General features: G+C 34.1%; 1 protein-coding gene across 3 annotated transcripts in view; it reads left to right on the top strand.

Moving 5' to 3' along the window:
• The window catches only part of fray (oxidative stress responsive kinase frayed), a 570,703-nt gene that overhangs the window by 202,192 nt on the left and 342,261 nt on the right, over positions 1 to 26,250 (top strand). For all 3 annotated transcript variants that reach the window (XM_090411795.1, XM_090411792.1, XM_090411793.1), the window contains exons 6-7: positions 19,882 to 19,937; positions 23,175 to 23,284. In XM_090411795.1, coding sequence (XP_090267921.1) covers positions 19,882 to 19,937; positions 23,175 to 23,284 — 166 coding nt within the window. The remainder of the gene's footprint in view (positions 1 to 19,881; positions 19,938 to 23,174; positions 23,285 to 26,250) is intronic.

Below are 26,250 nucleotides of genomic sequence, written 5' to 3' on the forward strand. Positions count from 1 at the left end.
AAACTTATTACATTAGATACTATGATTAAAATTATTAAATTTAGTGATGATGGTGTATCAAACACTGAGGTTAACTTCATAGCACTTTTCACTTTATCTTTATTACATTAATTAATACTACACTTATCTGCAAATGTGACAATCTTATTGCCAAAATAGAAAAACTTTTAATGGTGTAGATTGATGACCAAACCGGTTCGCGAGTTTCCTCAAGCCAAGCTATTTGGAATAATTTTTTTGTTTGCAAAAATTATTCTAAATTTAGATAATTTATGCACATATATGACTTCTTAAAAATCTTAGGAAACCATTACATGAATCTACAAGTGTGTGTGGAGGGGGGGGGGGAGTGACTCACTATCTGATTATGGTCTTAGAATCTAATGTGTTTTATTGTATGACCAGGGTATGCCTGTATCTGTTTTTCCTAAAAGCAGGATTATTAAGGTTATCCATCATGATATTTATATCATGATGGATAATCTTAATAATCCTGCTTGGATGGACACTAAAAAATGAATTTTTAATAATAATGAATTGCTGTTATAAGTTGTCAAGTAGCTGCTCACATTATCCTAATTCAAAATCTCAAAGTGATTGTGACAAAAGAAAAGACTATTGGGCAGAAGAAACAGGCTAGAACTTCTACCCTATAGTCTTTTCTTTAACTATATTAGAGATATGATATCCCTTATCTCTGATAAATATCCCTTATCTGTTTCAAACTATATGACACAAATGTCATTTTGTTTGAAATAGTAACTTTATATTCATATAGGAGGTTTAATGGAATATTATCAGCACTAAGAAAGGATTAAAAACAATTTTAATACTTCCAGTATTTTGTCTCTGTCACAGAGATGAAATATTCAGGAATTACAAAAAAAAAAAAAAACTTTTGTAACAACACACACACAAATATAATGCAATAGTAAGTGAAACTAAAGTCCTATCTAGGTGGTGCACCTTCTATGGGCATTAGCAGGTGGCCCAGGATGTAAAGAGTGATCGCTGATAATAATTGTTTCCCAAATTTTGGGAAGTTTAATGCAACCGTATTTTTTAAATTCGGTTGATTCCTGAGTGCAGATTCAAAGAATAGTCTTTCTTTTTTGAATTAACTATGGTGGAGCATGGTGGTTTTTTCCAGGAGATCCTGTGGGTTGTACCCAAAACATGGTCTGCAAGGCCAGATTGACCATAATCTTGATTGCAGACGTATGACTTGCTTGTGTTATTCTAACCGGATAGTTGCTGATCTGCCTGTCTGTCTGAAGTAAACCAGTTTACAGGCACAGGGTACTCTATATACTCCAGGCACTGAGAGAGGAGGGAGCTGTTCTTTGGTGGAACGGATAAGGGTAGCAAGTTTACAGTGGGGCTTAAAAGCTGTATATAATGCTTCCAATATTTCGTCTGTGACAGAGATAAAATATTGGAAGTATTAAAATTGTTTTTAATCCTTTCTCAGTGCTGATAATATTCCATTAAACCTCCTACATGAATATAAAGCTACTATTTCAAACAAAATGATATTTGTGTCATATAGTTTGAAACAGATAAGGGATATTTATCAGAGATAAGGGATATCATATCTCTGATCTGTTTAAAGAAAAGACTATAGGGCAGAAGGTCTAACGTGTTTCTTCTGCCCCATAGTCTTTTCTTTTGTCAAAATCACTTTGTGATTTTGAATTAGGATAATGTGAGCAGCTACTTTCTCAGTGCTGATAATATTCCATTAAACCTCCTACATGAATTCTTCACAGCACTTAAGCCTCAACTCACAGAGTAACTTTATATCATAGATCAGGGATATTTATCCAAAGAGTTTCTATTGGTTTCATTCTAATTCATGAGAATATATTGAGAAAAAAAATTAATTTGATATTTTTCAAACCATCAAGGATGAACGTTTGTGCTCTCTCTCTCACACACACATAATTTTTAATCATCCATAGCCACAAATATTGTATGAAATTGTATCTCTCTCTCTCTCTCTCTCTCACGCGCGTGTTACACATTTACACAGTAATTCTCTTTTCCACAGAATGGTCTGTCTGCCTAAAGTATGTTAGATTACATTCACAAGGTATCTGGTAAATGCCAGTTAATGATAGAGGTGACATCTTGTATTTTGTAGATGGCAACAGAATTAATGAACATCAATATTATATCAAATACATGAAACCTCAAAGTCTGCTCTGGCACAACATAGTATTGACACTAAACACAGTATCCAGTGGGATGAAGCTCATCTTCTCCATAAAAGCAGGTTTAAATATGAACTCCTTTTCAAAGAAAGTTGCAAAGCCCTTTTACATCGGCCAAATCTGATTCGGAATGATTGTCTCTCTCTCCCCCCAAAAGTTTGGGAGATTCTTATTTTATGTAACCATCAAAAATAGTTTTTAATAATATTATTTATTAATATTAATTTCTAGCACGTGGCAACAGTTTTTAATTGGTAAACCACCGACTTCTGTATGTACCTTGTATTCCCGCTTCTTTGATTTGCTTGTTTCTGCTCACTGATGATGTACTGTTATTTTCAGTACTAAATATCTGTACTTTCATTTCATTTAAGTTAATTCTGTGGTTATTGTGTAATTTATTGTTTATAGGCACAGGTACCTTTTCAAAGATCTGATAATTAGTGTTTTGAAACACCTTTTTCTTTGCACATGTTACCACACTATTTCTCAACAGTTTGTCTTAGTATCTTTTCAGGACTATATTTCATTTGACTTGAACAAGCTTGTGCTCTCCCAAAGTCTATTTAGTTTATTAGCTTCTTCTCTGGTATGCTTGCATAAATTCATTTGAACATTCACTAGTGAAATTTCTGTAATTCTCATGTTCATTTTTGTTTCTCTTTTTATAGATGATCACTCTGACACCTTCCTGTCATAGCATCCACCTCTAAGTTTGTCATATCTATGATTTAATTCTTTGACCAGATGTAAATTATTATCATCATCATCATGAACCATGGGCTCACTACCCATTGGTGTCCAATGCCTCCTTCACTATCTTCTTCCACCTTTCTTTGTCCAGTGCACAGTGTCGCATTTTCTGTACACCCATTCCACACCAGTCCTTTATATCGTCTATCCATTCTCTGTATGGTCTACCTCTTCTGTTTAAACCATCCAAAATACCGAACATAAATGTCTTTATCTTCCGGTCCTCACTTATTCTACAGATGTGTTCAAATAATTGCAGCTTCCGTTTTATAATCTTCTGCATTAGATTCTCTTTTGGTTGTATCTTCCGATTAGAGCCCTTCATTTGTGATTTTCTGTACCCATCCTATTCTTAGAATCTTCCTGTAACAAGTTCTTTCAAATGCCAAAATTCTTTTTCTTGATTCCTTATTTATTACCCACATTTCAGATCGATATAGTTAGTACACTGCTAAAGATGCATGTTTCCAGTACTTTTAGTTTTGTTTGCAGGCTGAGCTCTTTACTTTTTCAGATGTTATCCATGGCCTTCAGATCTGTTCTTCCCTTGGCAATCCTGATCTTCATTTCTTTTTTACAGTCCAAATCATACGTCATTTTACTTCCCAAATATGTGAATTGTTCTACATTTCCTATATCAGTCCCATCCACTTGTATGTTTTGTTTCATGTTCTTCTCACCAAATACCATTGCTGTTTTTCCAAGTTCATCACAAGTCCAAATCTCTTCCCTTCCTGATTTAACAGTTTGAGTCTTTTTTATAGTTCTCTTTCATCTTCTTCAATAATAACAATGTCATCTGCAAATCTCAGATTATTAATTCTCATTCAGTGTACAGATATTCCTTTTGCATCTTCCTTCAGTTTGTCCATTCCTCTTTCTACATGTGTGATTGAAAATGCTTGGTGATATTAGGTCCCTCTGTCTAGTACTTCTGCTTGTTCTAAACCATTTCCCCAAATTATCACCTATTCTAACTGCTGCAACTGCATTCTGATAAACATCTTTTAATATAGCTATTGGTTTTTTATCAATTCCATAGGATTCCAGAACTGCTAATGTCATTTTCTGGTCAATACTGTCAAATGCTTATTGAAAATCAACAAAGAAAGTATATATATTTTTGTTTCTTCTCCTAGCTTTCTCTGCTATTAACCTCATTGTCAAAATCTGTTGAATTGTAGTTCTATCCTTCCTAAATCCTGCTTGCTCGTTTGCAAGGTATGCTTCCAATTGTGTTCTCAATCCTTCTGTCAATATCATCATCACTTTACCAAGGTGACTTGTCAAGGCAATTGTTCTATAATTTTTACATTCTAGCTTATTTTCTTTCCTGTATAATGTCACTAATATTGATTTCATCCACTCCTCTGGCATTTTCCCTTCTTTCCATACCATATTACATAGTTGGTGCATTTCTGTAACCATACTTTCATCACTATATTTAATCATTTCTTCTGTGATGTTATCATTATCAGGACTCTCTTGTTGTGATTTAGCCATCTTATTGCTTTTTCTACCTCTCCTCTTAAAATATTGATTTCATCCACTCCTCTGGCATTTTCCCTTCTTTCCATACCATATTACATAGTTGGTGCATTTCTGTAACCATACTTTCATCACTATATTTAATCATTTCTTCTGTGATGTTATCATTATCAAGACTCTCTTGTTGTGATTTAGCCATCTTATTGCTTTTTCTACCTCTCCTCTTAAAATGTCCATATCATGTCCATGCTTATTACTTGGTGGTGATATCTGCTTCAATTCTTCAGTCAGTTTCCCAACACTAACACTATCTAAATCTAGTTTTTCTTCATATAACTCACTACAGTATCTTGTTCTACCGCTGTACAATTTTATCTTTATTCATCAATACTTTGCCTTTTTCATCTTTAATTGTGGTCTGTTTTGGTTGCCATTTTCTATTAATGGTTCTGATCATTTTGTATACCTTTCTTGTTTTATGCTTGTCATAGTATAGTTCACCCACCATTTATAGATCCCTTCTTGGCTCAGTGCCAAGAATAGTCGATTCATGCTGAAGGGGAGAAAGAAATGAAGGATGTATGAATTGGTCGCCAACATGCGAAATCACGTGCTTTCCTGTCTGTTGCTGTACTAATACTAGCTTGATTTTTGTTGTTCCTTTTTTTGCATTATTTTTTTATTATTAATTTGTATGATGGATCCAGTACAGTCAACAAGTTCTATTGTTACACGTTTCAGTAGCTCTTGCAAAAGAATATTGAATAATGTGCTGACATTCTGCGAAAAAGAATCGTCAGAAGCCTGTCTTCTTGTTCCCCTTTCTCAAGTCATAAAACGTGCAAGTGCGGGCATATCGGGGTCGACTGTTAAAAGAATTCGTAGGGAATCAAAAGGTGAAGGTAAGCCAAAATTTAAATCTCCTAAAAAAAAGCACCAGAGAAGGAAAACCCTCGAAACCGTAGCTTTGAATGATTTTGATGTAGACGTTATAAGAAGAACTATTCACGAATTTTATGTGGTCAAGAAAAGAGTGCCAACTGTTCCGAAATTGATTCCTGTGCTTAAAGAAAAAATTAATTTTCTTTGGAAAAGAGAAACTTTAAAGAAAATACTTCATGAAATCAGATTTTGTTTTAAAAAGTCCCAGAATAAAAGGAAACTTATCATGGAGCGAAGTGACACTGTTTTATCTAGAACGCAGTATTTGAGAGCAATAAGACGTTTCAGGGAGGAGAAAAGACCGATTGTGTATCTAGATGAAACTTGGATCGATAGTAATTTAACTTATGGAAAATGTTGGCAGTCTAAAGAAGAGTGTGGAGTGCTACAAACCGGAAATGCCTCGCAGCGCATAATAATTTTGTGTGCGGGTGGAGAAATAGATTTTTTTTAGCGAATTCAAACTTACTATACAAAGCCAATTTAACTATTGGAGATTACCATGGGCAAATGAATTCTACGATCTTCGAAAAGTGGGAAGAAGAAAAACTGATTTCAAACCTTCCTAAAAATGCTGTTGCTATAATGTCGATCAAACAAAGTTCCAAATTGGTCTAATAAGAAGCAAGTTCTTATGGATTGGCTCTCTGCAATTAACATTTCTCATTCCCCAGATATGCAAAAAATTGAATTGCTTAATTTGGTCAAAAGAAACTCTCCCACAACTAAACTATTTAAATTCGACACGATGCTCAAAGAGCATGGATTTCTAGCTTTGAGGCTACCACCATATCATTGTGATATTAATGCTATTGAGTATGTTTGGGCAGAAGTGAAAAGTTTCATTCGCCATTGCAACGTAACTGGGGATATTGACATGTTGAAACTTTTTAAGCTTTTAGAACAGGCGATTGAAAGTATTACAGTTCAAAAGTGGGGAAAATATTGCTCACATGTCACCTCATTGGAAAATATATATTGTGATAGAGACGGAATTATCGAAGAATTGTGCAAACCTTTGGTGATCAGTTTAAGTGAGAGATGGCGATTCGGACACCGATTCAGATGACTCTGAAGATTAAAAGAATTTGACAATGGTATTTTTTCCAACATTTTTTTTTGCATGCTATTGAGAGTCACAACAAATCATAAATAATTAATCAGTTTAGGACATTAAAGTGTTTCAGTTCTCTCAACTGTAAGTTTAGAATATCTAAGTTCATTTGAAATAATTTCTGTTTTTCTGTATAATTATTTTTATTTTATAGAAAACTTTCTTAAAAATAAACTTAGTTACATTTTTGTTTTATGCTATACCTTTTTTTTAAATTTTGTTAATACTCTATGTACATTTTTCCAACTGTTATACGAGCAAAATAGTTACTTTAAAAACAGCAATGTTCGTAAAAGAAATGCCAAATTTTCCGACCTGTAATAATAAGCAAACTCATTTTGTTTATTATTACATCCCAGAAGACAGACTGATTACCCTATTATCGGAATGGATTCTCCTTTTTCTGACATGCTCAGAAGTGTCGAGGGACCTCTAATTGGTGGGCGAACTATACTGTTCTGTATTGCTGCATTGGGCTTTTAACCGTTTCATCTTATCCATTCTGACTGCTTTTTTCACCTCATTACACTTTCTTCTATATTACTCATCTACTTGTTCTGATGTATCGCTTCTTATCTTCAACATTCTTTTCTCCTGTACTAACTTCATTGTTTCTTGTCTAATCCATTTCTTGATCTTCTCTTCTTCTTCTGGTACTGTTTCTTCTATTGCCTTCATTACTCTTTTCACTCTTAGATTTGAGTTTTTTTTCTTTCTCCATACTTTTAAGTTTCTTTTCTAACACTGTTCCGTACCTTCTTGCTGCATTTCTTCTATATTCTGACGTTGGGGTTTATATTTCTTTTTTAATTTCAATTTTATGTTTGCATCCAAGTCTATATCTGCTCCTTGAAAAGTTCAACACTGCTGTACTGATGTTATCCATCTTCTTTTAATCGTCATCTTATCAATCATGTTCTTGGTTTTCCCATCATTTGATCACCACATCCATTTTCTACACTCCTTTTTTTTGCTGGAATCTTGTGTTACAGATCATCTCATGGTCCACAGCAAATTCTAACAATTTTTCACCTCGTTCATTTCTGTCTCCTAAACCACATTTTCCCATGACTCTTTCCTAACCATCGTTATCTATTCCAACTTTGGCATTCCAAGCTCCTTCAATAATTAGCACATCTTGCTTTGGTATTGTTTCTATTGTCTTTGTCAGATCTTTGTAAAATAAGTCAATATCCTCATCTGCGCTGTCAGATGTGGGTGCATATATCTAGACTATTGATATGTTAAATGGTTTTTGCCTGAAATTTTGCTACTATGATTCGTTCATCGACTGGTTTGTAGCCTAACAGTGCCTCTCGAGCGCTTTTGTTAAGAAGGAAGCCAACTCCTGCTTCTTGCTTGGTGTCATGTTCTGATCATATTACTTCACATCTATTGATCTCTCCAGATGATGTCCATCGCATCTCTGCGAATCCTAGTATATCACACTGATATCTCTTCATTATGCACTGTAGCAACTGAAAAAAATTTATACCTCCCATATTTTAGATTTCTAACGGCATTTTTTACTTCCAGTGGTAAAATATCATGAAATATGATGGTACAACACAACAGAATTTCATGAGATTCGCTGGCAGACCCTGAAAAATATTGATTGATTCAGCCAGAGAGGTGTGTGGTGAGGTTGTCTTCAAGAATAGAAAATTCAGAACTCCATGGCGGACTCAGGAAGTTAGAAGTAGTAAAGAGAAAGAGGAGGATGTATTGGGTGTTCCTGGCAAGCGGGTCATCTTGTGCTCTCTGAGAGGATACAGAGAAAAATCTAAGAAATAGAGGCACCACATAAGACTGGCTAAACAAAAAGTCTTGGGTAGACTGGTAAGAACATAGAAAGTAGATATTAGGAAGTGACAAAATATTCTGAAGGCTTGAAAAAGCTAAGAAATGGAGGAAAGAGTACTGTAAAAGAAATCAAAGATGATAAAAGTGACATAAAAACTGATTACTAAAGACATCTAGAATTATCTTTATCATTACTTTGAAAAATTGCTAAATGAACAAATAATGACAGCATAGAGGTGAAAAACATTCAAGAGGAATGCAGTCAGGAGTAAGAGTACATATCAATATGAAGTATCAAAAAAAGCCATCAAAAGCTTGAAATTTGGAAAGGCAGCTGAATTAGATGATATTCAATATTTTTTAGCCTTTGCTCAAATATGAAGGTGTAAAAGTTTTATAGTGGCTACACTGCATAATTCAGAAGATTGGTCAGAAGGTCAAATTCCAAATGATTGGAGTAGAGCTCTCATAGTACCATTTGTAAAAAGGGAAATAAAACTAAATGTGAGAATTACCGAGGAGTTGAGTTGAGTGTTCCAAGTATGATTTATGCAAATAGACTTGAGCAAAGGCTAGGAAATATTGTGGAAGGGAAGCTTGGAGAAGATGGGAGATGAATCTCATCTCGCGGTGTGAGGCTACCGCTTCATTTGTTGGAGGCATAAAGTAGCTTGAAAAAGTTCCATATTTGATCTCCATAAACAGGGTTTCCAGACTATGTAAAATAAATTCAAAATCTGTATAAAATTACTATAAAAAAACAAACAGAAAATCCATAGCTCATCCTACAGTATATTCATACTGTGGATGAATATACTGTAGGTTACAAAAAAACTTTCATTGATTAAAAGTACATTGAAGACAAATAGTTGAGAAATTGTGGGAATATAACAAGGATCTGTAATTAATTTTGTAGTTCTGGTAAAGGCATATGGCAACGTGTGAAGCTAAAAGGTGTTCAAAACAGGTGTTAATGGGAGGATATCTAACAGTATATAGTCTGTGTTAGGGTTCTGAATCTGCAGTTAGAATTGGAGAGTCAAGGGTGCACATTATCTGCACTGTTATTCATCATCTATATGGATCACATTATGAAGGAAAGTGGTATTAAACCTTTATATCCAAATTGGAGATGTTAATCTCAGCTCTTTACTTTATGCAGGTGATGTTATACTCCTAAATAAATCCAGTACAAGTCAACACTGTTCCCTAACTAAATCGAATAGCTGCTTTATTGCTAGTATGAAATCAGCAATAAAGAGACAAAGGCAATGAAAAAAAAAAAAAAAAAAAACATTGAAAACATCAACTGCATCCTGAATGGAGCACTTATAGAACAAATAAGACATTTCAGCTATTTAGGCACATTTTTAGTGAAGATATCAAATTAAATATGGAAAGAGACAACAGAATTAGCAAGGTGGTATGGTAAGGAGTCAACTGAATAAAATTATATGGAACAAGAGAGAAATTAGTGAATATACTAAACTAGTTGCATACAAGATCAATATCCACACTAAGCTCTGCATGTATGCATACTGGTCAGAAATGGAGAACATATGTCCAGTAACTGTGTACACAAAATGTTTGCTTTCAAAATATCTAATTGACAGTCCTTTTTTGAATGTATTATAAAAATGAATTATGTGATGAATCATACTTATGACTTACTCTATTTAATAATTTCTCCATTGTCCCACTCCAACCCATTCCAACTTAGTACACTCTAATTAGTTACTTTTAGCCTGCACTATGTGGGTGAACTGAAGCTGACATCAGCAAGTTGCAGAGGCATATTTATTTAGAATGTCTATTGTCTAAAGAGTACGATCACTCAAACTTGTGCTAATTATTATATTATATATTTTTGTAACTACAGGAATTTAAGCGAATTAATTTAGTGCTCACAGTTATACAGGTTATAGCGTGACAAAAAAAAAAAGAGCAACATTAATATGAGATATGTTACATCAGTCATTTTAATGCATTAACCCTACAAAATGTCGCTATTGAAATTCATTTCAATTTGAGTAGCTGGACAAATGTGGCATAATTTGTTTATAAACTGCATGTATATGGAGTATTTAAGTAGCTGAAGGAGTAAGCATTTAGATTACTTTAATAGAAATATTTAGCATGCAACAGACAAGATCTTTTAAGAAATATGTTGTCACCAATTTTAGGTATATCAAATTAAGTTTGTGGCTCGACTTTTGCTATTAGTATGAGTACAGGCTACAGTGAACATTAAGTCTGAAATTGGAAACTTGTGCTCAAAATGTTTCATAAGAAAAAATTTTTCATTTTTGCTGGCACACATGTGTCAGCAAAAAAGAGTGGGAATTACAATAATATTGTACAAGAGAGTGTTCAAACCAATTTTAAGTTATGGATCTGAGAGCTTAGTTAGAAATACAATACATCAAAGACTGGAGGTCATAGGTATGAGATGTTCACTTGGTCATACTATAAATTAAAGATGCCAAGAAATTATATTCTTGATTTAATCATTTACCCAAGCATAAGCAAACAATGTTTGCACGTTAAGTATCTTCACGACTGTGCTCCTTGTATGTGGAAGCTAATGACTTCACATCAATTGTCTTAGTATCCCATAATACATTACATTATACGCATGCAATGTATTATGGATGTTTGCATTGCATTATGGGATACTAAGGCTAATGATGTGAAGTCATTAGCTTCCACATACAAGGAGCATAGTCGTGAAGATACTTAATGTGCAAACATTGTTTGCTTGTGCTTGGGTAAAGGATTAAACCAAGAATATAATTTCTTGGTATCTTTAATTTGCAGGTATGATAGTGCTGAGAAAAATTAAGGGAGTGAGCAGATGATGTAAATGGCAGTATGGCAGACCACCATGGAGTTTGAAGATTCATTAGAGGAGACCCGAACTATCCACACAATCTATCATACCTCTCCTTGAACCCATTAACAAAGCACTCAAAACTGACTCTGGCACCCCGTGCCACTTTCACAACTCTCCAAGTAAAAAAATCTCTTCCTCACACCCCACCAACTGCACCTTTTATTCAACTTCCAGGGATCACTTGATCTGGTCCCTCTGCTGCCACTTACTCTTGTCAGATTGTGCCTGGAGTGAGAAAGAATTTGTGTACAGTAGAGTTCAAGGTGAACTATCGAGGCCATGCAGTGGCCTGAGTAATGAGTGCTCTTTGTAGGAATTGTTCTTGTTAGTCCTTCACGCCTATTGCAAGCCCTTATTATTTACTTATCTTAACATTGTTGAATTTTTAATGAATAAAATTCATTAGGAATTTATTCAATCACAATTTAACAAGTTAAACCGTGAAAGGATATGCTTGCATCTTAGTATATATTATATATATCTTGACAAATATAGGATACGGTGGTGATTAAGAAGAAAAATTGTGTATATTTCAGTGTAAAAGAATTTCTACTAGATTGTATATTTGAAGGGAAGTTTGTAAATTTTATATTACTTGTTAAGATTGATACACAAAGAATTGCTGTATAAATTGCATGTAACAAAGTGAGAACACAAGGTCATAGTACAAGGGCAAACCATTGGATTAAGAAGTTGCCCCAAGCAGTCTCGTGCGCATACCGCACGTGGAGACCTAAGCTGTTCGGAGAAGATGCTACGGAAGCGAGACAAAAGGAAAAGGAATGTTCTTTACATGTGCTGATTGATAATTATGTCTTAAGAGGTATTGAAGTGTCTTTATTTGAGTAATTTAGTCAAAGTCTGAAGTTTCATTTTTGTTTTATGATCTAAGAATGCTAGATTATTATTCTTTTAGAGAAGTGTTTCTATGATATTCATATTTGTTTAAAATGTATGCAAGTTATTTTGTTTAACATTCTAATAGTAATGATTGATTATTCTTTACACTATATTACAACGAATATGATGAATAAACCTTTTGCTATTTTTAATTTGATTGCCTGTGTCTAAGAATCCGATGCACCACTCATAAATTATTCGAATCTAAGCGGGAGGGAATAAACGATAGTTAAAGTCACGACTGCAAACAAAGGTCAATAGTGGGTACATCTGCAAGTTCACTTCTTGATTGAGAAACTCTTTTCTTAATCTAAGGATTCTGGGTGGCTCAGCAATAAAAAAACAAATTTTCCCAGAACTTTAAGAGAGGCAAATTTCAGAGGCTTTGTCACCTAGGAATTGGCTCGACCTTGAGGCAATTCCTTTGTGTTCTCAATAGTACCACATGACAACCAAGGGGAGGTATACTATACAACATATAGATATATAATAAGAAGATTTGGGCATAACATAAATGGTGCAGCAGACAGGATGTGAATTTTGCAATTAAATCAAAATCTTAGACAGTTCACAGTGAGTAGGTTTTTGATTCTGACGAGGAAATTAATGAGGTTTTATTTGAGTAATTAAGAATAAGTTTAGTATAGTACAGTGTAAACTTAGATACAAGCATGTCCACTCCTACTAGTAACTCAGGAATGAATGATACTGAGTTTTTTAGATGCATTAATCCACAACAGGTATTCCCTCAATTCTCGGAGGAAGAAACGGACAACGTCATAGCATTCTTTTGTTATATTGAAGAGCTAAGAAAGGCTCGAGGATGGACAGATTTTCAGTTACTGCTCCTACTCCATAGCAAGCTGGTAGGGAAGGCCAGAACCTTCCTATACTCCTCTCCCATTCTAAAAGAGACCCTGGAGTATTCTAAGTTTAAGGAGGTTCTAATGTTGTGTCGTCCTACCTAGCTAACTGTTCCATTTATGTTGGTTATTTATTTATTTACCTCTTTAATTTCCCTTATACTTGGTTAGTTGTTGATTGATGCTCATCTGAATATAAGGACATTTATATTATACTGCACCACCCTATATTCAGATTAGTCTAAATAATATAGAGGAATCAATCATCAACTAAACTTATATTATCACTTTATCTTCAGGCTGAGGTTATTACTAGTATTTAAGGCTTCCGCAAAGGTCCGAATAATTTTATGAGCGGTGCAATGAAGGAAAATCAGGCAAACACCAAGTTTAACTCAACAAAAGAAAACATTTAATGTGGAAAAGTACAATATATACATTTAAGTATAACTATCTGCAATAAGGTTATCCAATTAAAATATAAGAATTCACATTCATACATTAATAACTTCTCAATTAAGTTTGAGGATCATGACTAATGTTAACAATTGTTAATTCACAAAGCATTAATATTTCTCTGACATATTTCACTCCAACCAATTAGATGAATCTTATCATAAATATATTAGCTCAGTTTTCAGAATAATTACAATCCATAAATTATCAATCATTCATTTATCAGTTCTTTATGTTCAGTCAATCAAGTTGGAAATAGTTCTTAAAAGATTGACCTTCCAAATGTTACAATAATTAATCTTATAACAGGCTATACTATAATCTTTCTCAGTCTGCTAACATGTAATAGAACAACATGAGACTTATTTCGAGGGGAAAGTACTTTAGTACATCTAACATCTGGCCATTAATCGACATAACACCACAGCTAAGGCCAAAATATATTTGACTGAGTTAACAGTTATAGCTTCACAGGTTACAGAAAGGACAACTCTTACCGGGTTACTGTTTCTACACATAGAATTCGCAAAGGCACATTTGAAATTCTTGTTGACTTTTTGTTTATGGCAACACAATTCTAAAGAAATCTTCCACTATAATAACTGAATTATAGACACAGAAATACACAAGTCTTGATGCACTTGGTTTTAGATATCTACTAATTCTTTATTTTCTTCTATGTATTAACTTCGGTTTCGCACTATTCTTCCACTAACCATTTGGAAAATATTGTAATATCAGAACTCCCATAGAAGCAATTCACGATACCTATTAGTCCCTGGTCCTTTCTTAGTCGATTTACGGCATATATCAACTCCCCCTTCTGTTACACACATCCGGTCTCTATGCTGTCTCTAAAGCTTCTCCTCTACTTCCTTTCATTTTCCAATCAACTACCTTCCTTCTTCCCGCCAAAATCCGGTTCTAACCAGTTCAGCTTATATCCACTGACTTCTCTGTTTATACACAGTAGCTCACGTTCTCAGCACCAGCTGACTAAAATAAACTCCGTTTCTCCTTCAGCAGCCAATCAAATCCAATCAGAAGAATTACATAAAATCACTATTACATACAGAAATAAAAAAGATATATCACAATTCATATAATATACATTTAAACTTACATACACACAGTTTCTTATAATAAATTTTACAGAATAAACTAATTAAAATGAATGACATTTATATAGTCTTTTCATTATTATTACATATTCTAAGATTAAATAATTAATTAATAACAAACAAAATTGAAAGCATTTATATGAATAATGTATTATAAAGCAAGAGACTAACAACAAATAATATTTACAAGTCTTGCTTATGACATGGTGGATTATGTTAAATATGAATGAAGTATTAAAACATAAAATATCTGAATTCACAATTTGACACTAATATCTCAATTCTCAAAATTGAGAAGTTTGGGGCCTAACTTATGGAAGTTCCAGAGATGTGCTCAGAAGGACAGGGAGAGTGTTTCTGACTTTCAGAATAGATTGCTTACTATGGCAAGTACCTTGAATGTCTCCAGTGAGGAAAGACTCCACTTGGACTGGGCTGTCTTCCAGCAATTCAGGAGTAAGACAGGAGTTAAGGAAGACAGCATTCAACAAAGGAGTATCAAATCTGGATGAGTGCTACAATGCTGTCATGGAAAGGGAGCAGATGCTTGGGGACATCCGTCCTGCAACTGCTACCAGTTTTGTTAACTTTGTCGAGGAAGCTCGCAACCCAATAAGACAACATGAACAGGAGAAAGAATGTAGGGAGAAAAAGGAAAGATCCAAGATTGAAAAGGGGAATGAGAGTAACGGTGTTTAAACAATAAGTTAACAGAAACCTTACCTGAAACATGCAATATCAGATCTATAGTTAAGCAGGAAGTAGAACGTCTCCAGCAACCTGTCATGGAATGATTAGATACTGTAATGAAGCAGCTGGAAACAATATCTCTGAAGACCCCAGAGCCAACTAGTAACATGATTGAAGATACCACTAGGCTAATTTGCGAAGAGGTTGAGAGATTACAAAGGCACCTTCTTGACTGACTGGATACCGTCATGCAAAAACTGACGGCAGCAACCTCCCAGGAAATGACTGAACATCCATCAGATTTTAGAAGAACCAGTGATCAAAGCTCTTTCCTATCACTTTGATCACCAGATGTTACAATTGTGACAAGGTCGGGCATCTTGCCTACAATTGTTTCAGCGGTAAGAAGCACTCTAATAGGAATTACAATGGGGGAGCCTAAATCATATATATATGCAAATAGAACTTAGAGCAGAGGACAAAGAGAAAAAGGGCAATCTTATGGCATGATGGTAAAAGGTAGTGTCTATAGAAGGTATTGTAATGCTTTAATGGACACTGGGTCTCTGACCTTCATCATTTCAGGGGATTATTTTAGATTGTTAGAGCCCTATGTAAAAGGAAAGATTACGTATCTCAAGAACTCCATGAGAATATCCATAATTACAGCCTCCACAACTCATGCAACCAAGTCAGTGAATCTAAAGGTGTTTTTGGCATGAGTTTCTGGTTTTGTCCAGAACTTCTCTCCCACACATAAAGCTGATTCTAGGGAATGATTTTCTGACAAGGTATAACTTGAGTGTAGTTATGCAAGGAGGGAGATATGTCTTCTTGGAAGAAGGCGAGTCACCCGGGAAAATTGCAAAACATGATCTTACAAGGAAGGCAAGGACTTATTCAGATCTAAGTCTCAGAGACGAAATAACAAAGAACAGGTTGATAATCTGACGATAACTCAATATGTAACAAATTGAACATAGAGGAGGCCCTTTTGTCAAAAGAGACAGGTCATCCAACAGACAATGTCTCACTAATCAGAGGGACATCAGATAGTATTGTTGATAAAAACATTAACTTGAATGAGATTCAGCCTACTGTGCTAGAAGTTAATTATATTCGCATCAGTAAGGGGGAAGAGGAGAGACTCAAGACAGAATAAAGAACAGAAAGACTTTGGCAGAGACACCCACTCCCCCCCAATGGAATTGAAAGGAGGGACACAAAAGAAATTTTTTTTTTTTTGAAAAAATTTTAAGAAGAAAGGGGAACCTTTGTTGAATTTTGAATGAATAAAATTCATTAGGAATTTATTCAATCACAATTTAATAAGTTAAACCCTGAAAGGATATGCTTGCATCCTAGTATATATTATATATATCTTGACAAATATAGGATACAGTGATTAAGAAGAAAAATTATGTATATTTCACTGTAAAAGAATTTCTACTAGATTGTATATTTGATAGTGAAGTTTGGTAAATTTCATATTACTTGTTAAGATTGATACACAAAGAATTGCTGTATGAATTGCATGTAACAAAGTGAGAACACAAGGTCATAGTACAAGGGCAAACCATTGGATTAAGAAGTTGTCCCAAGCGGTCTCGTGTGCATACGGCACGTGGAGACCTAAGCTGTTCGGAGAAGACGCTACGGAAGCGAGACCATATGTACAAATAAAAACATGACAGTGAACAACTTATGTTACACAGAGTACTGGTAGGGGGTTGGTATAAAAGAGTTAGGAACCCCCCCATGAAGTTTTTTGTTTTCTCTTCTCGATCGTCTGGACATGTAGTTCGGGAATTTTTGCTCTCACTCCAGTATAGTACCACCCAGAGATGCCTTATAGTAGTTAAAGAGGTTGCGGGTCTCAAGCCCTATGATGAAAGGATAGATGTTTTACACAGATAGTAGGCAACTCAACGACTCGGTAGTGTGCTACACGAATGCAGAATCGCCGTTTGCCAAGAATGTTCTAGCCATAGGCTCAATATTCTAGAAACGTGTGGACCAACCAACGATCGCAGGAATCCCAGCTCGAAAACCGACGGAAATGAAATAGTTAAAAGAAAATGAATCAGGAATTGAAGGGACAAGTATATATAAAGGATCATCAAGTACGGTATTGTAACCTTTTTGTCTAGTAATATATGTGAGGAAGAGAAATTAACTGTAATTTAAGAATTAAAGACTCTGATTAGAATAAGACAGGACTGTAGTGCTTTGATAACAGTTAGACAAAAGGAAAAGGAATGTTCTTTACATGTGCAGATTGATAATTATGTCTTAAGAGGTATTGAAGTGTCTTTATTTGAGTAATTTAGTCAAAGTCTGAAGTTTCATTTTTGTTTTATGATCTAAGAATGCTAGATTATTATTCTTTTAGAGAAGTGTTTCTATGATATTCATATTTGTTTAAAATGTATGCAAGTTATTTTGTTTAACATTCTAATAGTAATGATTGATTATTCTTTACACTATATTACAACGAATATGATGAATAAACCTTTTGCTATTTTTAATTTGATTGCCTGTGTCTAAGAATCCGATGCACCACTCATAAATTATTCAAATCTAAGCGGAAGGGAATAAACAATAGTTAAGGTCACGACTGTAAACAAAGGTCATCTGCAAGTTCACTTTTTGATTGAGAAACTCTTTTCTTAATCTAAGAGTTCTGGATGGCCCAGCAATAAAAAATAAATTTTCTCAGAACTTTAAGAGAGGCAAATTTCAGAAGCTTTGCCACCTAGGAATTGGCTCGACCTTGAGGCAATTCCTTTGTGTTCTCAATAGTACCATGTGACAACCAAGGAGAGGTATACTATACAACATAAATATATAATAAGAAGATTAGGACATAACAACATTAAACAACCATGAAAGACAACATAAGAAAATGTATTAGTACTACTGCAGTTACAAAACATTAGCGGTCTGAATGCCAATTTAAATGATATCCAAACCCAGTCTGCTTTTCTTAACAGAATCTCAATTAGCAGCTTCAGCCTCCTAACAATGCTATACAATTTCTTCAGTAATAGAGGTGGAACCTGTGTGTTTATGATGTTGGACATCCCATGTCAGAGAATGTTAAACCTTGAATCCTCTTTATGATGTGAAACAGATTTAAGTGCACTGCTGTTCCACTATCTGTTAGTGAAGCTTGATCGTATGCAGGCCAGATGCATGGTCACATATCTTGAAGACTTTAGTTTTCACAACTCAGAATTGTTACTGACAGCAAAAATCTCAAACACTGAGATTTTTAATCTCAGTAACAGTCTTTCATAAACCATGATAGATTGTACTCCACGGCTCTGTACTTTCACTCATGCTCTTTCTCCTATTCATAAATGACTATCACTAACCTCAAATGCTATCCACAGTTTTACTGATGATAGTACTCTTTTTTTTTAATTTTTATTATTACTATTATTATTTTTATTTGACAAGCCTTGCAGTGCCTACTATCTTTAGACTTACTGTTTCTGCCCTGTACCTTTTTTTGCATTTTCATGGCTGTTCTTTCACTGAACTGGCTGATGCCATTCCTTCACTTTCCCTGAAATCCACAAACACATGAAGCTGCTGTTCAGCATTTATTTATTGTACATCTCCAGACAAACTAACTTCACATCCATCTGTGTACTGTGGAACATTCTCTCCTACATGGTTTCCTAAGGACTACAACTTTCACTTGTTCAAAAAACATATCAGTAGGTTCCTTCTTTTTTCTTGCCCATGCACCCAAATATTTGATTGGCTATAGTTCTTGCAACCTCTGGTGTGTGGAATGGAATGACATTAAAAAAAGAAGGGGAGGGGGATGAGACGAGTGTAAGGTAACTCAGTATTCTAACCAAGTTATGGCTGATCTGTTTCAAGAGTGGATTTGGGAGGATGGATGTTTGGATGGTGATCTGTGCAAATGATCAATAAAACTATAATTTAATGGTCATCAACATAATTGATTTTTGGACTTTTCTGTTTCATTGTGGTCTGATACTCTGTTCAATAATAATACTGTAACAAACAGATGTTGGAGCAGTTAAGTTTCAGAATATCAGATTTTAAGTCAAATGTTATGTTACTCACTGTACTTTGTGAAAATAAGCAATTTAATGCAGCTTAATATCACATTTGACTTATGGCAAATAAATGAAAATGAAAGCTGTAAAACATAATGAGGTATTATCTAATTACCGTATTTTTGACCACAAAATATTATACTTAATAAGCAGGACATTGGTCTCATATTGAGTAGTAAAGATCATCTACTAGACACCTAGTCATGAAAAATATGACTTATGATTGAAGTATTATTATGTTGCTTACTTCATCAAGCTGTATTAGAAGAAAAAAGTTTCTTTATATGTCATCTAATACAGCTTACCTGCATGAGTGCTACTCATGTTACAAATATAACTTAGGTTAGCACTGCCATAAGATAATTGTATTTTAGGAATAAGTCACTTCTAAATTGGAACTTTGATGCATTTCAGATGACATTTTATATTATAAAATGAACTGATACTTATTGATTTATTTATCAAGAAGATAAATGAAGATTAAATTTAGACATAAAATATTTAAAATTTGCATATTTATCATCTTTAATTTTTATATATTTGTTTAGGGATATAAAAGCAGGAAATATACTTCTAGGAGAAGATGGAACGGTGCAAATTGCAGGTAAATGTTAACTAAAATAAATATAGTTAAATAATTAAAATATCGATTGAACACGTAATGTTCAGTAATATAAAATTGTTAAAAACCTTTATAATTAAGTTAAGGGGATACTAAATCCCTCATTATTTTAAAACCGAATAAGAAACTCGAAGATCGAAATCTAAGAAGAACGTTCGGCGAGTCCAAGCATAAGTCAACACCTGGTAGTACAACACTAGGGAAACTCGGAGCAAAGGTGGAGCAAGGTTCGATCACTGTCCTTAATATTTTCTCATAATGTAAAACGCAGCCTCTAGGAGATGTATTACTGTTTTACATAAAAACTTTTATACTTCAAAACATTTAACACAACACTAAGATTTACATATTGTAAACTAACATTATTAAATACCACTTTCAAAGTTTTATTTAAAATAAAACTTAATGTTTCATCATCATCAGTTTACTGAAATGTACTCACAAGGACTGTACAGATGACAGTATTACACAGTTTTCCATTCTTACTAATATCCTGTCAACAATTTTCCTAATTATTCTATCACTTTTCACCACTCACATATCATCAGATCTTATATTTCTGTCTTCTAACTGTATCTGTCGACCTAGATCTTGGTCTTTCTCATGAACGTTTTCCTGCCATCTTGGCATCAAACACCTGTTTTGTTGACATTTTCTCTCCTATTTTGCTAAAGCAATCATATCACTGCATGCTAACAATGTTAAGTCCCTTCCTAATATCTTCATTTTTAATGATTTAACTTATTTGGTTTACAAAAAATTTTTTGCTGACAGTTCGTCACATGGAAATTCGTTTTGGGAAAAATTCTTTGCAGGGAACTTCTTCATCAGAAAATTGAAATAATATTGGTACACATATGATAAACAAATGCAAAACAAGAAATATTTTAGAAAATAGTTTTTTTCTATATTTCTGTATTATTTATTTAATTAGATTTTATTTAGTTTTTTTTATACAATATTTTTTATTCTGTGTAAAGTAAAATTAATATTTTGTATTTTACTGATTGGTGAATTCCCTAATTTTTGTTTATTTCTTAAAATGTTAATCTTCCACACAAATTAAATGACAAATTAAATTTGGAAATAAACAACAGAATAAGCAAAGATGATATTGGGATTTTATGGAATAACACGAAATTAGCCAAAATGCTAAACTAGCAGTATACAAGACAGTATTCAAACCAATTTTAAGTTATTATGGATCTGAGATTTGGGATAGAAAGGATAGAAATAAAGCACTTGATCTAAGATTAGACTAGATAAAAGAAAGATGACTGACATGAGAGTTCTGAGAAAGATTAGGGGCCTGAACAATATTGTATTGTATTATGAAGACATTAGAAAGGAACTCGACATTGTTTGCATTCATGAATGTGTGAGCAGGGCTCATGTATGGTGTTATGGTCACTTAAATAGAATTGGAGAGGAAAGGTTAGCAAAACAGGTATATGATGGCAGGAAAAAGATCGAGGTCTAGGTGGATTGTTTTAATTAAAAATGGTTTAGAAGGATGAAATGTTGGATACAGCAATATTGGATTGCTGAAAAGTAATAAACTAATTAATTCGTAGAAAAATTGTTGATAGGAGACTAATAATAATGTAAACTTAATCATGTAGTGCTGTCATAGTGACCTGAACATCCCTTGAGGGTACATATCAGGAAATTGATGATGCTGAATAATATGGTACATGTAAATTGTTATAAACAACGATGAAGATGTACAATCCCTTACACCTGATTTTATTTCACATCCTCCTCCTGTACTTCTAACAACTGATTTTGTAAATCAAGAATAAACTTTGATTCTGTGCCTCAAGTTTTCTTTAATCATATTTAATATAAGAAAGGTTGCATTTTATTTACATTTGATGCACAACTGGCAGAAATAGAGATGACTTAATTTACAGTGAGATCTGCATCTAAAAGTTATGAATAAAAAAAAAATAATAAATACAAATATAGTTTTAACCTAGCTGCAGAAAATTCAGAATGGCCTCTTTGTTTGATAAGTTAAGTGAAAAAAATCTATTCAAGTGATTCACATTCTGATATTGCCTTCTTTCTAGCTATCAGTCTTTCTGGTCAATCAGCAACAGAAGTTAATTCTTCATTGGGGAATTGGTGGGGGGGAATATTTGTAAACGGATATTTTTTATTGTGAATTTTTCAGTTTCATTACTGTTTAGTCAGTATTACTGTTATCTGACTGAATTTCTTCTCAAATTTTAATGTTTTTGTGAGGTTCTGATTAATTTAGTCTGTTAAAATACTGATTTTATCATTTCTGTTATTTCCTACTACTAGAAAAATTTACTTTTTTGATGGAATGACTTCAGCAATGCAATAGCATGTTACTTTTCATAATAATCTAAAATTAACATTGAAATTGTTAAGAATGGTGCTACAACTCCATATCATGAGACTTTCTCATCAGTCTTTTCTTTTTTATAATCATAATGCACCAGAAGTGTCACCACTTGTCTAATACAATGTTGTTACATAATCGACTTTAGGAATTAAAGAAAACTCTCATTAATTGAAATAATTCATTACAGTGATAAGTGGCAGCATTAGTTTACTTTATTAATAATCGCACAAAAAAAGTAACCTTTTATGAAACTTAACGAATGTAGACACTTTTTTTTGTAATGTTATTTTTATTGAAACAAGTGCAGATTGCATAGCAGTATACACATAATTATTCATTTCATTAAAGTTAATTACTGTGGATTGTGTAATTTATTGTTTATATCATTATACATATCCATAAGGATATGTGCCTTGCATTATGGGATACTAAGGCAAGTGATGTGAAATCATTAGCTTCTATATACGAGTTGCCCCAGTCCTGAAAATACTTCAGGTGCAAACTTTGTTTGCTTACACTTGGTTAAAGGATTAAACCAAGTATATAAGTTCTTGGTATCTTTAATTTATACCATAACCAAGTGGAAAAAACTTCCAACTGATGCGTGTTTTCTCAATATGTACCTATGAGGTTAACTTCTCTTAGAAATGCGACATAAGCATTTTCTATGACAATTTCTTCAGTGTTACTTCTGATATTTTTCTAAATAAAAGAATTATTTTTGTGCATTATCTTCCAGTTGTAATTTTGTTCTTTTCTTTGAATATATGTTTTGTTTTTGTATCCATATTTCTTAAAAATTATTTTTGTTTATCATGCATTAACATAGGTGGTTTTCCTTTCAGATTTTGGTGTCAGTTCCTGGTTAGCTACTGGGGGTGATCTCTCTCGACAAAAAGCCCGGCATACTTTTGTAGGTACACCATGTTGGATGGCTCCAGAAGTTATGGAACAGGTAAGTTTCTTTTCTACTTGTTTAACTTTCCATATTATCTTTTCTGATGATGAATTGATTGTATAAGAAAAGGAAATCTAAATTTTTGAATAAATAGAATAAAGAACATTGTTGAAATCTAGTCATGTTTTTTTGCATGTCCTCACAGGCAAGAGAGAGAAATATAATATAACAGTGCTGTGTGTGTGGATAAATAGTTAGGGAGTAGAATGTCTTAATGTATTTCTTTGGTAAATTTTATGAAGGCTGATCCAAAGAACAGAAGTACATGGAATGAAGGCAAAAGATAAGAAGTTAGTTTGATATGTTTGGAGCTGAATTCTATGAATCTTAATGTGAGGCTTGAACCTTATTTTAAAACGTTACATTTTGCAACATTAAACTGATATCGCCACACACTTGCCCATTCAGACCATCTATTTAGGTCTTCTTGCAAAGCTATATTATCTGCTCTAGTTCTCATAATGCTCCACACATTGAATCATCTGCAAACAACTATATATCACAAAGATAATAAGCCGAAAGGCTATTTTGTCGATGGATTTCGACCCGAGTTTTGTACCCGGCTATAAAATAAAACGGGATTTACCATCTCCCGCTCAATTAACTATATATCACCATTTAAGCCTTTCCTAATGTCATTTACATACATATCACCATTTAAGCCTTTCCTAATGTCTTTTACATACATACAAATTAAACAACAATGGACCCAAAAAAAAAGATTCTTGGGGCATGTCACTACTGACTGTTATCTTCTGGGATATACACAACCTGCTGATACCTATCAGGCAGCCAATCTCCAGTCAGTGCACTAATCTATTATCCAACCCTTTAAACTATTTAACTAGTTTGTCATGTATCGATCTATCAAAAGCCTTTGCAAAATCGAAATATACTACTGTATTTACCCCCCCCCCCCTTATCCAATGTATTTGTAACTTTGTTATAATAAGTAAGCAGATTGCTAAAACATGATCTCCCTTTAGGAAACCCATGCTGTTCATTAAAGAGAATTTTACCGCTGTCCACCCAATTCTGAATCCTTGTCCTCACTAGGTTCTCCAAACACCTTGACCACAACTCCAGACAAGCAGATTGGCCTATAATTCAAAGCCTTAGCCTTATCACCCCCTTTATGAATCAAAACAATTTTGCCAGCTTTCCACTCCTTTGGAACTTGGGGCTGATGTAAGACTCATGTTAAAAGTTTATGTTGAAACTGTCGCCCTAGAACGTTCCCTCAAGACACACGGCGATAACCCATCAAGTCCCATGTCCTTGTTGACACCAAGTTTACTCAATTCCTCATATACCTTCTGCTGACTCACCATCAGTGGCTCTTCTCCCATTCCCACTGCTCTCAAGTTCTGCATTATGTTACAATTACAAAGATGGAATACTTTAATGAACTGCTCATTTAACACCTCTACTATATTATTATTATATGGGCACCTCCATGGAGTCTGAAGACTCATTGCAGGAGACCTAATCTATCCACACAATCTATTATACCTTTCCTTGAACCCATTAACAGACAAAGCACTCATAAATGACTGGCAACCCATTCCACTCATTCGCCATTCTCCAATCAAAAAATCTAGTCCTCGCATCCCTACTGACCACACGTTTATTCAACTTCCAGGGATGACCCCTTGTTCTGGTCCCTCTAGCCCAGTGCTGAAATATTTCCCCTGCTTCTATCCTATAAAATCCTTTAAGCAACTTAAATGTTTCTATCATATCCCCTTTCTTTCTCCTATCAACCAACTTCTGCAATCACACACACACCTTCAATCTATCTCTATCCTCATAGGGAACATTCCACAGGCCACTCACCATCTTGGTTACTTGCCTCTGAATCCTCTCCACCGCTTCCTCATCCCCAAGAAACCCAGGGGACCAGACTTGAGTATAGTAATCCATATGTGGGTGTATCAAGGTCTTATAAAGAGGAATTACAACTTCCTTATTTCTACTTATTAATGTGTTCTTCACTAGCCAGGTAATCTTATGGGCTAATTTAGCAACCTTAGCAATATTATCCTCTAAACTTTAACTTTCTCCTACCACCATCACCACCACCACCCCTAAATCTCTAGCTTCATCTGTTTCTTGGAGTACTGTGCGATCAGTGTGATGCACAGCTTGTAATCTATTTATCCCAAAATGCATAACTTTACATTTCTTGACATTAAACCGACACACCCATTAACTTTTGTCCATACTGACAGCCTATTTAAATCTTCCTGCAAGCTCTCCACATTACCTTGATTAACTATTACTCTATACTCTTACTTTATTACTCTATATCCTCCTCAGTGTTTATCATTCTCCCATTATCACTGACCAACATCATCTCCCATAATCATTCTTCCTTTTACCTGCCACACATCGAAAAAACTCTCTAAGATTTCTTTTAGTGTCATTTCTTAACTACTGCTCATACCGCACTTTTGCTACTCTTACTAAGTGTGGATCACCTTCCTTGTTTGCTCTTTGTACTTCTCATGTACAAAGGTTATCTCCACTCATTTTGTGCTGCCTCCACAATGTCTTTTTTTTTTTCAGATTGCATGCTTCACCTCTTCAGTCATCCATTTTTCACCTACCTTATTTAATCTCTTGACCTTTGGAATACACTCACTTATTGCCTTCACTGGATAATTCCCGAGTAGAAACCAAGCAGCATTCATTTCCTTCCCATGCAATTCCTCATTCTGTGATATCAATGCAAGCTTCCTCCTGAGTTTGCTATAATCATCTGTCTTATAATTCCAATATAACACTTTCTCACAAAAGTCCTAATATGGCTGGCCACTGTCCAAGTGATCAATTCATGGTCACTTTCACCAACTGGAGGATGATGTAACACTTCATTATACAACAATATCATCTGATGAGATAATCAAATCCAACACCTTTTGATCTATGTGTCACCTCTGTTATGTACTGCTTAAGGTAGA

The sequence above is a fragment of the Typopeltis vanoorti genome, chromosome 22 (assembly GCF_054136105.1).
Source record: "Typopeltis vanoorti isolate ZY-2024b chromosome 22, IOZ_Tvanoo_1.0, whole genome shotgun sequence".
Lineage (NCBI taxonomy): Eukaryota > Metazoa > Arthropoda > Arachnida > Uropygi > Thelyphonidae > Typopeltis > Typopeltis vanoorti.